Here is a 14,580-nt window from a genome sequence, read left to right on the forward strand (position 1 = left end):
ACCCCGCACTGCTCTAGGCCACCCCTTTGCCTCCAACGTGAAGCTATACATTTGCTGACATCTCCATGATTCTTTATGGAGAAAAACCTTAAAGACGCGTAAACTTCAAAAATCATTGCCCATTCCTTTCAAATAATTCTGATAGCTTCCTTGCCCACCCTAGGAACTACCACCCACCACACTCCACTCTACGACACCCCTTTCCCCCCGACGTGAAGCTATACATTTGCTGCAATCCTCATTATTCTCTATGAGGAATTCAAAAACAATTTAACAATTCACCAATAATCAGAGGAGTGTCCAATTGCCTTGGGGTTTTTTGGGTGGTAGGCAGCCCTGTCTGTCTACCACCCACCCACCTTTGTGCCCCTAGGTGCTCCAAAATAGGGGATATGGACTGGTTCGGGTCCCATTATACTCTATGAGAAAAATAATTAAAAATATTTCAAATATTCATTAAAAAATCATAGGGGTGTCTTATTGCTTCGGGGTTTGCATGGTTGTTGGCACCCATGGGTGCTCCACAATAAGGAATAATGGTCTGGTTGGAGTCCCATTATATCCCATGAGAAAAAAATAAAAATAATTTTCAAAAATTCATAAAAAATCGTACGAGTGTCTGATTGCTTTGGGGTTTGGGTGAAAGGTACTCCTGGGTGCCAGCTACCATCCTACCAATTTTTGGGTGTCCAAACCAGTTCTAACCAGTCTGAACCGAACCAGGGGGTGGTTCGAACAAAACCAAAACCGAACCACCCCCTCCTGGTTTGAACCCGGTTTGAATTTGAACCGAACTGGGCAAACCGGTTTTGTGCACATCCCTACTGCTTGTGCAGCCACCAGCTTTAAAATGGATTGGGGATGCCTTCTGGATTTGCTGCAGCCCCGCCATGAAGCACTATGGCTCTGTTAGTCTGAGCATTATGTCAGCCAGCCTTTTCTCCTAATACAAAAGATAATACGGGCATGATCCAGACATAGTTAAGCCCGTTCCCCCATTGATTTCAGTGGGAGGTAAACATTTCGTGGGTTCCTGGATGCACAGCATTATGAAGACTTAACAGTGTGCTCTGGGGCTGCTGAGGACTTGCAAGGCAGTCCTGATGCTATTAAGAATGGATGGTTGCCAGGTGTGTAGCTAGGGGAGAGTGGGCTCATGTTTGCCCCCCTCCCCAGTGGCCCCTCATGTGGACCATCCATGCCCCTGCATGTGACATCAGATGCAGGGGTGTGACCAGCACCCAGAAGAGCCCCCACAGCCCCCTGGAGTTCATTTCCCAGCTGGCTTCATTGCCAGGTAGGTGTTTTCTTCATTCTCTCCCCAAGCAAGGGAGAGAGGACACACAGCCAACAATGAAGTTTGCTGGGAATTGGGCCGGTTGGAGTGAGGGGCAAGGGGCAAGCCAGGCAGTTTCCAAGAGCTGGGAGGCTCATGTTCTCTGAACCCATCTGCCCAATTATAGCTCCACCCCGATGGCTGTATGAGCAGCACTTCCACAGTTTCCTCACTTGCAACAATGGGGAAAACTGCAGGAGCATTGCCTGTGCAACTGCCTGTTCTTAACGTTGGAGTTGGGGCTGCATTTTGAGACTGCAGCAGCCCTGGAGCACAGAGTTACACCTCCATAACATTGCAACTCATGTAAGCCAATATTTCCTATTGATATAAATGGCATTAAACATGCTTAGCTTGGGATGAATTGTTTCTTCTTTTTTTTGTCCATGGAACATATTGCATAGCTTCCAAAATCTTACATACAACTATTTCATACTGGAGAAAATAAATAATTGCATAACTGTTTACCAGTGTCTGTGAGCCTGCACTGTAACTCAAATGCAAAATGACATCTACTTTCCTCGCTGGTCTTAAAAGTGGTGGGCAGCTTGTGTTAATGAAAAATCCAGCATCCACTAATCCCACATGGGGATCATGTTCTGTTAGCTGATTGGGACAATGATCCAATACAGTAGCTGGAAGGGAAAGATATATTTGTCATCAGAAGCAATATTAGTATTTAATCTGGAGCCCCATTTAACTAGAACACTTCAAGATCTAATGTTCTGGCTGCAGTCCTATGCCACTTATATATAGTGGCCTGGTTCACACAATCACTAGAATCTAGGTTTAACTGTGTGTTATTGACATTGACGTGATTGTGTGCACCCATCTCAAGGTGGTTTATGGCCTTAGATGAATCTGAGATTCCCACCTTGATGTAGGTTCAGCATGTTAATGTTGGTAGCCACATTAAACCTAGTTCTCATATTCTCGGGAAAGAAAGTTTAAACTGTTGAATAGCTTACAACTAGTTACCAAACAATCTACAAATACTCTAAACAGCCAACAAAACCAGTTATGAAGATAGAAAGCCAGCAGGGGAGGAGGTGCTTCCCGGTGTATTGCACAGAGTGTTGCATGCATGACTATCTGCTTGATGGGCAGAAGTCATGGGTGTGTGCTCAGTGTAAGGAGCTCCTGGCTCTCAGGGAACAAGTTCGTTTCCTCGAGACCAAAATGGTGGATCTGGATTAGCTCAGAGAGTCAGAGACGTACGTGGACGAGACCTTCAAGGACATGATAGAGGAATCCCACTCCCAAGTTGATGGCTTCTCTGCTATTTTTAGAGTATTTTAATATTTAGAACATTTTAAAGGGAGAATGAAGGTCTTGGGGGAGGAGAACATCTTTCTGAGAAAGAGGGAAATGCTCCCTTAGAAGGGAACCCTTCCTTGAATGATGAACCCATAGCCTCTTGCACAGGGGATACTCCTCTGTGGGGTGGGGGCCTCCTAGTAGCGGGCAATTTGATCATTAGGGGTATAGAGAGATGGGTCTGTGACCTACATGTAGACCGCACAGTGATTTGTCTGCCTGGTGCAAAGCTTGCGGACATCACGCAGTATCTATATAGGCTGTTAGGCAGTACTGGGGAGGAGAGCTTCACGGATGTGGTAGAGGCATCCCACTCCAAGGCTGATAGCTCCTCTTCTGTCAGAGAGAATGAAGGTCTTGGGGAAGGAGGACATCAGTCTGAGGAAGAGGAAAATACTCCCTTAGACCCCTTCTATGGATGATGAGCCCATATCCTTTCACACAGGGTATACTCACACAGAGGATACCCCTCCAGGGGGTGGGGGCCTCGTAGTGGGTGATTCAATCATTAGAGGTATAGAGAGATGGGTTTGTGACCTGCATGTTGACCACATGGTGACTTGCCTGCCTGGTGCAAAGGTGGTAGACATCACACAGCATCTAGATAGGCTGTTAGGCAGTGCTAGGCAGCTGTCGTGGTGCACATTGGCACCAACGATGTGGGGAAATGTAGTTGGGAGGTCCTGAAAGCCAAATTTAGGCTGATAGGTAGCATACTGAAGTCCAGGACCCCCAAGGTAGCATTCTCAGAAATGCTACAGAGCTGAGGGATCTCAATGTGTGGATGAGACGTTGGTGCCGGGAGGAGGGGTTTAGATTTGTTAGGCACTGGGATACATTTTGGGGCAAGCAAAGCCTGTACAAAAGGGATGGGCTACACTTGAACCAAGATGGAACCAGACTGCTGGCACTTAAAATAAAGAAGGCTGCAGAGAAGCTTTTAAAATGATGCTTGGGGAACAGCCAACAGGAGTTGGGCAATATCTGGCAAATACCATCCTGTAAGGTGTGAGGGTGTAAAAGAAAAGTGTTGTTGTTTTCTAAAAGTATTTTAATTGGTTTTAAATGGTTTTAATTGTTTTTAATTGTTTTTATATTGTTTTTAGTACTATGTGTGTATTTATGTCTTTTTAAAGTTGTTGTACACCGCCCAGAGTCTCTGGATGGGGCGGTTTATAAATGTAATAAATAAATAAATAAAACAGAAGGGAACAGAGCAGAACCACATAAAGAGCAGACAGGAGGCTCTGCTAGCTTGTCAAAGAGATCAAAGAGTCAAAAGAAAGATGGCATACACCAGGTAAGAGATTCAGCATATATGTGCTTATATGCCAATGCCAGAAGCCTCTGAGCCAAGATGGGCGAGCGGGAGTTCTTGGTTGCTAACGAAGAAATACATATAGTGGGCATAACAGAAACATGGTGGAACAGTAAGAACCAGTGGGACACTTTTATCCATGGATTTAAACTCTATAGAAAGGACAGGGAGGGGCACCTTTGAGGTGGAGTAGCACTGTATGTTAAGGAAGGGATAGAATCTAACAAGCTAGAAAACCTAGAAGTCCTTCACAAAAACTCTGTGAGTGGCAATACAAGACCCGAAAGGAAATGTGCTACTAGGGAGTTGCAAAAGGAAATCAGGGAAGCATCACACACAGAGAGAGAACACCGTAATAATGGGTGACTTCAATTACCTGGAATGGGTAAATTCACAGTCAGTTAATGACAAAGAAGCCACATTTCTAGAAATGCTGAATGACTGTGCCCTAGAACAGTTGGTCATAGAACCAACCAGAGAGAAGGCGACCTTAGACTTAATCCTGAGTGGTGTACAGGACCTGGTCAGAGATGTCAGTGTCATTGAACCCTTAGGGAACAATGACCATAGGGTGACCAAATTCAGCATACATGCAAAGAGAGAATCACCAAGGAAGTCTAACACAGGGCCTTTGAATTTCAGAAGAGGAAAGTTCTCTAAAATGAGGAGTTTGGTGAAAAGAAAACTAAAAGGGAAAATCAGGAGAGTGACAACACTCCAGAATGAATGGAGTTTATTTAAAATCACAATAATAGAAGCACAGTTCTTATACATTTTTATACCAAAAAGGAGGAAAGGCACGACCAAGTCTGAGAGGATGCCAGCATGACTAACAAGTAAAGTCAAGGAAGTTATAAAGGAGAAGAAGACTTCTTTCCAAAATTGTAAGGTTTGCCCAAATGAAGAGAACAGAAAGGAACACAAACAAAAGAAAATGCAAGGGGACAATAAGGGAGGTGAAAAGAGAGTTCGAGAAACATTTAGCTAAAAGCATCAAGGGGAATAACAAAAACTTCTTTAAATATATCAGTAGCCAGAAACCTGCCAGGGAGGTGGTTGGACCGTTAGATGATGAGAGAGTGAAAGGGATTATTAAAGAGGAGATGGAGGTCACAGAGAAGCTAAATGAGTTCTTTGCATCTGTCTTCATAGCAGAGCATAGACAGCATATACTTGTGCCTGAACCGAGCTTCTCAGAGACAGAGGCTAAAGAACTGAGTCAGAGGTGACAAGAGACAATAAACTGCCTTGAAAAATTAAAAATTAACAAATTGCCAGGGCCAGATGGCATCCACTCAAGAGTAATTAAAGAACTCAAATGTGAGATTGCCGACCTACTTTCTCATGCATATATCTTATCCCTACAATCAGACGAGATGGGGGACCTGTGAAATTACAGGTTGGTTAGCTTAATGTCTGCTGCAGGCAAATTGATGGAAAGCATTCTCAAGGATAAAATTGTTAAGTATGTTTATACTGAACAGGCCCCACTGAAGGAGAACCAGCATGGCTTCTGCAAAGGTAAATCTTGCCTCACCAACCTTTTGAAATTCTTTGAGAATGTCAACAGATGTGTGGATAGAGGTGATCCAGTTCACATAGTATACCTGGACTTTAAAAAGCTTTTGACAAATTTCCTAATCAAAACCTCTTGAGAAAACTTAACAGTCATTAGAGGATGGGTTCATGTGTGGATTGGTAACTGGTTGAAGGAGAGGAATCAGAGAGTAGGAATAAATGGACAGTTTTCTAAATGGAGGGAAGTAAGAAGTGGGGTCCCCCAGGGATCAGTACTGGGACCAGTGGTCTTTAACTTGTTCATAAATGATCTAGAAGTTGGGGTAAGCAGCAAGGTGGCCAAATTTGCAGATGACACCAAACTATGTAGGGTAGTGAAATCCAAAAGAGATTGCGAGGAGCTCCAAAAGGATCTCTCCAAACTGAGGGAGTGGATAACAAAATGGCAAATGTCAGCATAGTGTAGTGATTAGAATGTTGGACTAAGACATGGAAGACCCGAGAGCAAATCCCCATTCAACCATGAAACTAACTGGGTGACTGTGGGCCAGTCATGTATCTCTCAGCCTAACCTACCTCACAGGGTTGTTATGAGGATAAAAATAAGCATGTACATCGCTTTTGAACTCCTTGAAGGAAGAGCGGAATATAAATGTAAAAAATAAAATAAAATAAAAATAAATGCGGTTCAATGTTAACAAGTGCAAAGTGATATATATTGAGGCAAAAAAGCCCCAACTTCACTGATGGGGTGTGAACTGTCGGTTGAGAGGGACCACGAGAGGGATCTTGGGGTTATGTTGGACAGCTCATTGAAAGTGTTGACTCAATGTGTGGCAGCTGTGAAAAAGGCCAATTCATTCTAGGGATCATTAGGAAGGGGTTTGAAAATAAAACTGCTAATATTATAATGCCCTTATACAAAACTAATGTGCGGCCACATTTGGAGTACTGCATACAGTTCTGGTCACCATATCTTAAAGAAGGACATTGTAGAACTGGAAAAGGTACAGAAGAGGGCAACCAAGATGATCAGGGGCCCAGAGCACATTCCTTATGAGGCAAGATTACAACACTTGGGGCTTTTTAGTTTAGAAAAAAGACAGCTGAGAGGTAACATGATAGAGGTCTCTAAAATTATGCATGGTGTGGAGAAAGTTGATTAAGAAATTTTTCTCCCTCTCCAATAACACTACAACCAGGGTTCATCCCATGAAACTGATTGCCAGAAAATTTAGGACCGACAAAATGAAGTACTTTTTTTAACGCAATGCATAATCAATCTATCAAATTATCTGTCACAAGATGTGGTGACAGCCAACAGCCTGGATGGCTTTAAGAGATATTTAGATAAAATCATGGAGGACAGGTCTATCAATGGTTACTTGTCTGCAGGGGCGCAGCTAGGTAATTTTGGTGCCTGGACCTGAAGTCTTCGGAGCCCCTCTCCTGCCACCACGACTGAAAATTAAAAAGTTAAAATTTTAAAAAGGAAAACCTGCATTTTTTTTTAACCACAGTGCTGAAAGGTCCAGGGGGGCCTCCTGCCACCACCCTACCCCGCTTCTGTCCCGCGGCACTGAACTGCAGCACTCAACACTTCAAGAATTCAAGCCGCCGTGTGTGGCCGGGCTGTGGGTGTGTGGGAGATGAGCCGAGCAGGCCTCCCACACCCCTGTGTTGGCATTGGTGGCGTTGGTGGGTGGAGCAGGAGCAGCTTCTGGGCTTGATTAGTTTTGTTCGGCCTAGCGGCCCTTGAGAACTGTGAGTAAGCTCCGGCACACCTGTGCAGTTAGAACAGTGTGTTGCAAGCCTGTGATTAGCCCTGCTTGTCTGAGGGCTATAGGCCATCTCCAGCCTCAGAGGCAAGATGCCTCTAAATACCACTTGCAAGGGAGTAGCGGTAGGAGAGAGGGCATGCCCTCACCTCTTACCTGTGGGCTTTCCAGAGGCATCTGGTGGGTCACTGTGTGAAACAGGATGCTGGACTAGATAGGCCTTGGGCCTGATCCAGCAGGGTTTTTCTTATGTTCTTAGATTTTAACGATTGTGTGAACCTGGTCACAGAAACATATAGGGATTTGTGACAATCCAGCAGCTCTAACAATGAGTTACATCCACAATAAACTATCGCATACACCTTTTTACCTTTCCATCTGTTAAAGCCTTCACTCTCCAAGTAGTAGTTGTGTAACTGTAAGCCATTCAAAAAATTGTGATATTGTGCAACAGAAAGGCGATCTGTCAAGAGCCCGCGAAGATCATTGGCAAGTTTCCCAGCTGGGACAAACATGTGACTCTTCAGCTCATATGGCCGTGTGGGTAAGTTAGGCTCTTCATCTATAATAGGGCATAAAAAAGTGAGAAAAGCTTTGGTTGTCTGCATATCAACTTTTGCTATAATTCTCAGCAATGTATAGATACATAAGACCTATAAGGTTCTTGTCTGTAGCAGACTGGAAGACCTATAAAGTTCCAGCTCTAAAATTATATGATTCCTTAAAAGTCTGTGTGAGTCTAACTGCCCTTTCAGCTTTAATTGTACCAAACACAAGCTTATATGAATCATGTTAGAAAAAAACCCATTTTAGAAAAATGTACAGTGGTGATCCAAACCACAGACTATGCTTGAAACAAATGATTCAGAAGACCTACAGGCTGAAAATGGTTCATGTGAATTGGCCCTAAGTGATAATCTATAAAAAGAGAGCTAAAAGCCTGTCTCTCTCTTTTTAAAAAATGCCACCTGATGGTCATTTCTTGGCCATCAGGTGACTATGAAATACCAATTCAAAAGCAGAGAAATTGACAAAGCAGAAGCTTGTTTGTACATGTATATATGCATAACCCACATATATTGGCGTGGGGGACTCACCAATATCTATTATCTTGTCTCGAGTCCATTTCTGCCAGAATTCTTCTGAACTGTTAACGCTATTCCAGATATACATCAGATTCAATGAAAATATGCTACTCCACATACCTAAGAAATGAAGAAGAATGAGTTTAACAAGGACCTGGAAGCAAATCAGTTGAGAATTATCCTGATTTTCAGCCCTTACTTCCCCACCATGGCAAAGGTATGAGAATGTTTAGTTCAAAGATTGTCTAAATCATGTTTAATGCCCGAGTGTGTGTGTGTGTGTATAAATGTAAATGGTGAGCCAGTGTGGCGTAGTTGTTAAGAGTGTTGTAGGACTAGGGAGACCCAAGTTCAAAACTCCATTCACCCATGAAACTCACTGGGTGACTCTGGACCAGTCACATATCTCTCAGCCTAAACTACCTCACAGGGTTGTTGTGAGGATGAACATTCCCATGTATACTGCTCTGGGCTCCTTGAAGGAAGAGCAGGATATACATGTAAAATATAAATAAATAAAAACAGAAGTAAACTGAGCAAATGGTTCATATAAGAGATTATACCATATAGTGGCCAACATTCCACGCGGCAAAATGTTGGCATTAGGGACCTGCCAGGGTTGCTATGCAATGTGAAAGGAAGCCCAGATGGTGTTGTGCACCAAAGCAGTTGAGGAATGACTCAAAACAGCTTCTGGGCAATTGTGCAGTGCTACTTTGACTGTTGTTCCTTCTAACACGTTATTAAGGGAAAGTAGAACAGAGATCCCACAAAAGTGATTGCTTCTGGTAATTAGGTTTTTTATCACAGTATGACATCTCTCCAGGTTATCTAAATACATCACCATGAAGATAGACTATTCGGCTTTCCGGAAGCTTCTTTATCAGGCGGCCCATGAAGAATTCGCTTCCAAAGTTCTCAGGATGTATGTATGTTCCATATTTCAGGAACCCTGCTTCATAGGGAGTGAATTCCAACCATTCTGCAAACAGAGTCAGCAAAAAAACTTTAATAGAGGTTCTTCTAATTGAGAAGAAAGGAATTTTAAGTAGCTTTCTAAAACTCAAGTCCCTGGCTGACATGTCCCGCAGTGTAATGCAGACATTGCAAAATTGCCCACACAACTATGGGGCTCTAACACACATGATGATGGTACTACGCAAAAGGGCAGTACTGGAACTACTGATTTATTGTACAGTCACACATAGTATGATATTTCTATTATTCCACTGCAAGTAGCATATGAAGTGTGATTATGCAAGAGATCAGCAGTTCTGGTACTGCCCTGTTGGCAGCACTGTTGCCTAGGAATGTACACAAAACTGGCTTGGCCTGTATGGTTCAAATTCAAACCTGCTTTGAACCAGAGTGGGTAGGTTCGGTTTTGGTTTTGCTTGAAACCCCCCCAGTTCAGTTCGAATTCGAACCCAGTTTGAACTGGTTTTTAAAAGTTCTACACAGGGTATAATGGGGACTTGGATATTCCCGAAGTGGAGCACCTAGGGGCACAAAACCAGGGCGGGTGGTAGGCACCCAGAGATGGATTCCAAAGCAATCGGACACATCTGTGATTATTAATGATCCCCCCCACCAGTTTTTGCATTTCTCCCATAGGGAATAATGGGGATTTAAGGATGCCCCGTTCCCAGGTACCCAAAATTGGGTCTAAGGACATGGCAGGTTATGCCAAAACTCCCCTCCAGGCAGCCCCAAGTTGGTTGGGTTTACGTTCTCCCATGCCCAGGAATTTTTTAGTTCTGGCCTCTCTTAACAGTCTATCTCTATCAGAGTGGATTCTCTGGTTTGTATATAATATCATGAAAAGCTCTTCATAGGGACTCATTGAGAGAACTCATAAAGCAACAAAGAATCCAATTTTGGGAGGCTACCACCCATCCCCAATTTAAGAGTGATTGGGCAGAGGGGTGAATTATGGTGAATTTATTTGTATGAGGTTTGTCTTCATAAGGTGAAGTGTGCTAAATTGATTACTTCCTCATATTATTCATAGTAAAGGAAAGTGTGAAAAAGTGAAAGTGGGGTCATGAGAGTTGTTTAATTGAAAAAAATCTCATTTGCTATGATAGAATGAGAATTCACACCTCAGAAAAAACATCTGAGGTGTGAATTCTCATTCTATCATAGCAAATGAGATTTTTTTCAATTAAACAACTCTCATGACCCCACTTTCACTTTTTCACACTTTCCTTTACTATGAATAATATGAGGAAGTAATCAATTTAGCACACTTCACCTTATGAAGACAAACCTCATACAAATAAATTCACCATAATTCACCCCTCTGCCCAATCACTCTTAAATTGGGGATGGGTGGTAGCCTCCACCCATTAGGCACTATCTACCAGCCCACCCCACTCCTTTGGGGCAGATCCACTTTCTGCCCCCAAACTGCCCCAAAGTCACTAAAACTTCAAAAAATCTCAAAAAATCAGCCCTTTGTCCAAACCCCCTGAAATTGGGGTGGTAGCCTCCACCCATTAGGCACTACCACCCCACCCCACTATTCTGCCCCAGGCCCCACTTTCTGCCCCAATATGCCCCAATCTGCCCCAAAGACATGAAATTTTCAGAAATTTACCAAAAATCAGCCCTTTGCCCAATCCCCCTGAAATTGGGGTGGTAGCCTGCACCCATTAGGCACTACCACCCCACCCCACTACTTTTGCCCAGATCCCATGCTATGCCCCCGAACTGCCCCAAAGTCACTAAAACTTTAAAAAATCGCCAAAAATCAACCGTGAACCGAATCACCCGAATTTTTCGTGCCCGAAATTTGGGTGATTCGGCTTGTGCCCGAAAAATATCGGGGGACATCGGGGGTGATTCGGTTCGGCCCCGAATCAGGCAAAATTGTTCATTTTGGGCACAGATCGTTCTGTGCCCGAAATTTTTTGCACATCCCTAGTGTCTGGGCCAGATGGGCCACATCAAATTCCCATTGTTCTCTATGGGAGAGATTAATAAAAAGCATATTTTTTTTAAAAGAACATAAAATCATTGGAGTGCCCATTGCTTGGTCATTCAGTGGGTGATGGGCACCCATGGGTGCCTACCACCCCCCTCTGGGTTTGTGCCCCTAGCAGGCCACACTACCAACACACAACTAAAAAGACACCCAGCTAAGAACCAAAAAACCACCACACAGAAACAGACCTCCTGCTGCTGTGCCCGCACAAGAGCAAAGCCAAGGGAACCAAACCAAACACCACAGACTACACAACAGAAACACAACGAGAGATCTATCAAGATGGCATAAAGCAGTAAAACCAACCCAGCATCACACAAACTGCAAAGAAAGAGGGGCAAGGCAAAAACACACCATGGTGAAGGAGGAGAACTTAAAGTAACATACACACACCTTTTTTCCTGCTCTTCTCTTTGGACACGCATTTTGCAAAAATATAGCCAGGTCTGCCAGGCAGACTCGCACCAGCAGCAGCAGGCCAGAAGGAAGCCAAGGAAGACTGCAGCCAGAGTGATTTTGCTAGGCCAGAGGCTTGGCTCTAAATAGGATCTGAAACTCCCACCTTTGGGAGCCCCCGCCTTTGCTCCCCCCCCAGCCAATAGGGTGCCAGTTCTCAAGGACTGACACCAGTGCAGAACCTACCAGGGAGCCAGACTAATCTGACCTATCCGGGAAACATGAGCTCAGCAAAGGAAATCAAGCAAAACAAGTGACACAAAATGGAGGATAGGACTTGCACTGGAGTTTAGAACTTTGAAAAGGCTTGAACAGCTTCAAATCTGAACCCAATTCGAAAAGGTTCTAAAAGGTTATACATAGGGTATAATGGGGACTCGAACTGGCCCATTATGTGAGGCACCTAGGGGCACAAAACTGGGGTGCCTACCACCCACCAAACTCCAAAGCAATAGGACATTCCTGCGATTATTTTTTTGAAGTTTTTTTCAGTTTTTGCATTTCTCCCATAGAGAATAATGGGGATTTGAGGATGCCCCATCCCCACTGAGCACCCCAAAGTGGGTATGGGGACACGACAGGTTGTGCCACAACTCTCCCCAGGCAGCCCCCAAGTTACGGAGATGTGTGTGTGTGTGTGTGTACACACACACACACACACACACATATCTGTTTCAATGCAATGAACACTGTGTGACCTTAATTGTTTTGAACTCTGAGTTCACAGCAATTAAGGTCAGTAGGTCAGGTCATGCACTGTTCTACTTATATGAATGGGGGAGGGACTCCTATTCATTGCTTTGAAACAAGCTATAATCTTAAAACACACACACACAAAAACAGTAAACCCTACCAACTTGGGGCTGCCTGGGGGGAGTTGTGGCCATACCTGCCATGCCCCCAAGCCCACTTAGGGGCTGCCTCAAATCTCCATTATTCCCTATGGGAGAAATGCAAAAATTGGAAAAATCTTCCAAAAAAATCTAAAATTGCAGGAGTATCTGATTGCTTTGGGGTTCAGTGGGTGGTAGGCACCCCTGGGTGCCTACCATCCACCTCACATTTGTGCCCCTAGGTACTCTGCATAGGGAATAATGGGCCAGTTCAAGTCCCCATTATACCCTATGGAAAAAATCCATCCCAACATGGATACCTACAATTTTATATATAATTCTGTCATTCAATATGGCAGGTTCCAAATAGTTTCAAATGCAGAGTTCATTTCAGTGCCATTAATGATAAATATTTGAATTCTCTTTTTTCTTAGTCATTTTTCTCACCTTTGAAGTCTTGAGTGCTGTATTTTTCTTTGATATTGATAGTTACATAGATAGGCAATGGATTCTGGCCCTCTATTAAAGCTTCTCTCTGCTCTGAGAGTCTGTGGTTATCTTTCTAGTTGTGAACCAAAAAACACATTGCAAAGTCATGAAATAGGTATGACAGAAATATTAATCCCAGCCACCTCTGCACATCTGGGAAAATGTCATGCTATTCTTTATGCAGACATGGGAGTCTCTTCACACAGTCTTTTGATTGTGACCTCTGTGGGCCTTTTAAGACCAGTCGCTGTGTTATCTTTCAGGGATTACAAATGCATGAATCCCCCCAATTTCCAGATTCCAACTAGTTGTATTAACTAGTTACACTAAACCTCTTTAAAAGGGGCTTAGAAAAATTCACGGAGGACAAGTCTATCAATGGCTACTAGTCTGGTGGCTATAGGACATCTCCAGCCTCAGAGGCAAGATCCCGCCATATACCAGTGGCAAGGGAGCAACAGCAGGAAAGAGGGCATGCCTTCATCTTATGTCTGCATCTTCCCCATCGCTTTCCTGCATCTGATGAGCCATTGTGGGAAATAGGAAACTGGACTAGATGGGCCTTGAGTCCTATCCAGCAGAGCTGTTCCTATGCTCTAAACAGGGCCAGACTAAAGGTGCACATGTGCATGTTATAAACCAAAAATTGCCTGTTCCTCATGTCTGGGCAAGATCCAGATTAGAACCTAATAGTAAATAAATGCATTATATTATATTTATTCCACACTTTTCAGCCATAAACAGACTCTATAAAGATGTAAGTCCATAGAAGCCTCAACCCCTTCCTCTTTAGTGCTCTTTTAAAGTGTTTCTCAGTTGTACTCCTATCTACTGCCACCCCTCCCCCTCAATTTATCACCTGACACATATCTAAGGGCATGATTTCTAAGGTTACCTACCATCATAATACCCTCTAGTTAACAACAGTTTAGTTTAACTAATCATATGAATAATATAACATGTAATGGGGTCTCCTGGTACTGGTAGCCATATCAACATTGCTTTTGCAAATCCTCACGATAAGCTTCCTCTTCAGTATTATATGGCATATATTTGCAGGTTTGGGGGACAAAAGGAAAGATCTGATACTGTACCCCATCATTTAACAAGTATTCTATTATGAGTCCCCACAGATCTATGAAGGTTGTCTTGTATCCTTCTTGTTTCCGTTGTTTCAGCTGTTGATTGTAATATTTCATACGTTCTATGGTAAACATGCCCATCTTGCTTTTGGTTGCTTGTTTCTTAGCTTCATTTATTTGCTCATCCAGACTCTTCTGGGACCAGTAAGCATCTCTGTAAATGTGTGCCATGGCCCTGGAGAAGCACAGTATATTAGTGGACAAGACTGGAGATTCATAAAACACCACAGCCATAATCCTAAGGTGTCAAGTTCAAATTTTTAAACTGTAAAGGTATGGCCTGGTTTTCCAGGGTTTTAAAAAGTGTTATATATGTTTTAAT

General features: G+C 43.4%; 1 protein-coding gene across 4 annotated transcripts in view; it reads right to left on the reverse strand.

Moving 5' to 3' along the window:
- The window catches only part of LOC128340804 (cytosolic phospholipase A2 epsilon-like), a 72,765-nt gene that overhangs the window by 7,926 nt on the left and 50,259 nt on the right, over nucleotides 1-14,580 (reverse strand). For all 4 annotated transcript variants that reach the window (XM_053286509.1, XM_053286512.1, XM_053286510.1 and 1 more), the window contains 6 exons: nucleotides 14,211-14,433; nucleotides 13,075-13,189; nucleotides 9,197-9,334; nucleotides 8,365-8,472; nucleotides 7,638-7,829; nucleotides 1,805-1,971 (listed from right to left, as the gene is read on the reverse strand). In XM_053286509.1, the coding sequence (XP_053142484.1) occupies nucleotides 1,805-1,971; nucleotides 7,638-7,829; nucleotides 8,365-8,472; nucleotides 9,197-9,334; nucleotides 13,075-13,189; nucleotides 14,211-14,433 (943 nt within the window). The remainder of the gene's footprint in view (nucleotides 1-1,804; nucleotides 1,972-7,637; nucleotides 7,830-8,364; nucleotides 8,473-9,196; nucleotides 9,335-13,074; nucleotides 13,190-14,210; nucleotides 14,434-14,580) is intronic.

This window comes from Hemicordylus capensis, chromosome 1 (assembly GCF_027244095.1).
Source record: "Hemicordylus capensis ecotype Gifberg chromosome 1, rHemCap1.1.pri, whole genome shotgun sequence".
Taxonomy (NCBI): Eukaryota; Metazoa; Chordata; class Lepidosauria; order Squamata; family Cordylidae; genus Hemicordylus; species Hemicordylus capensis.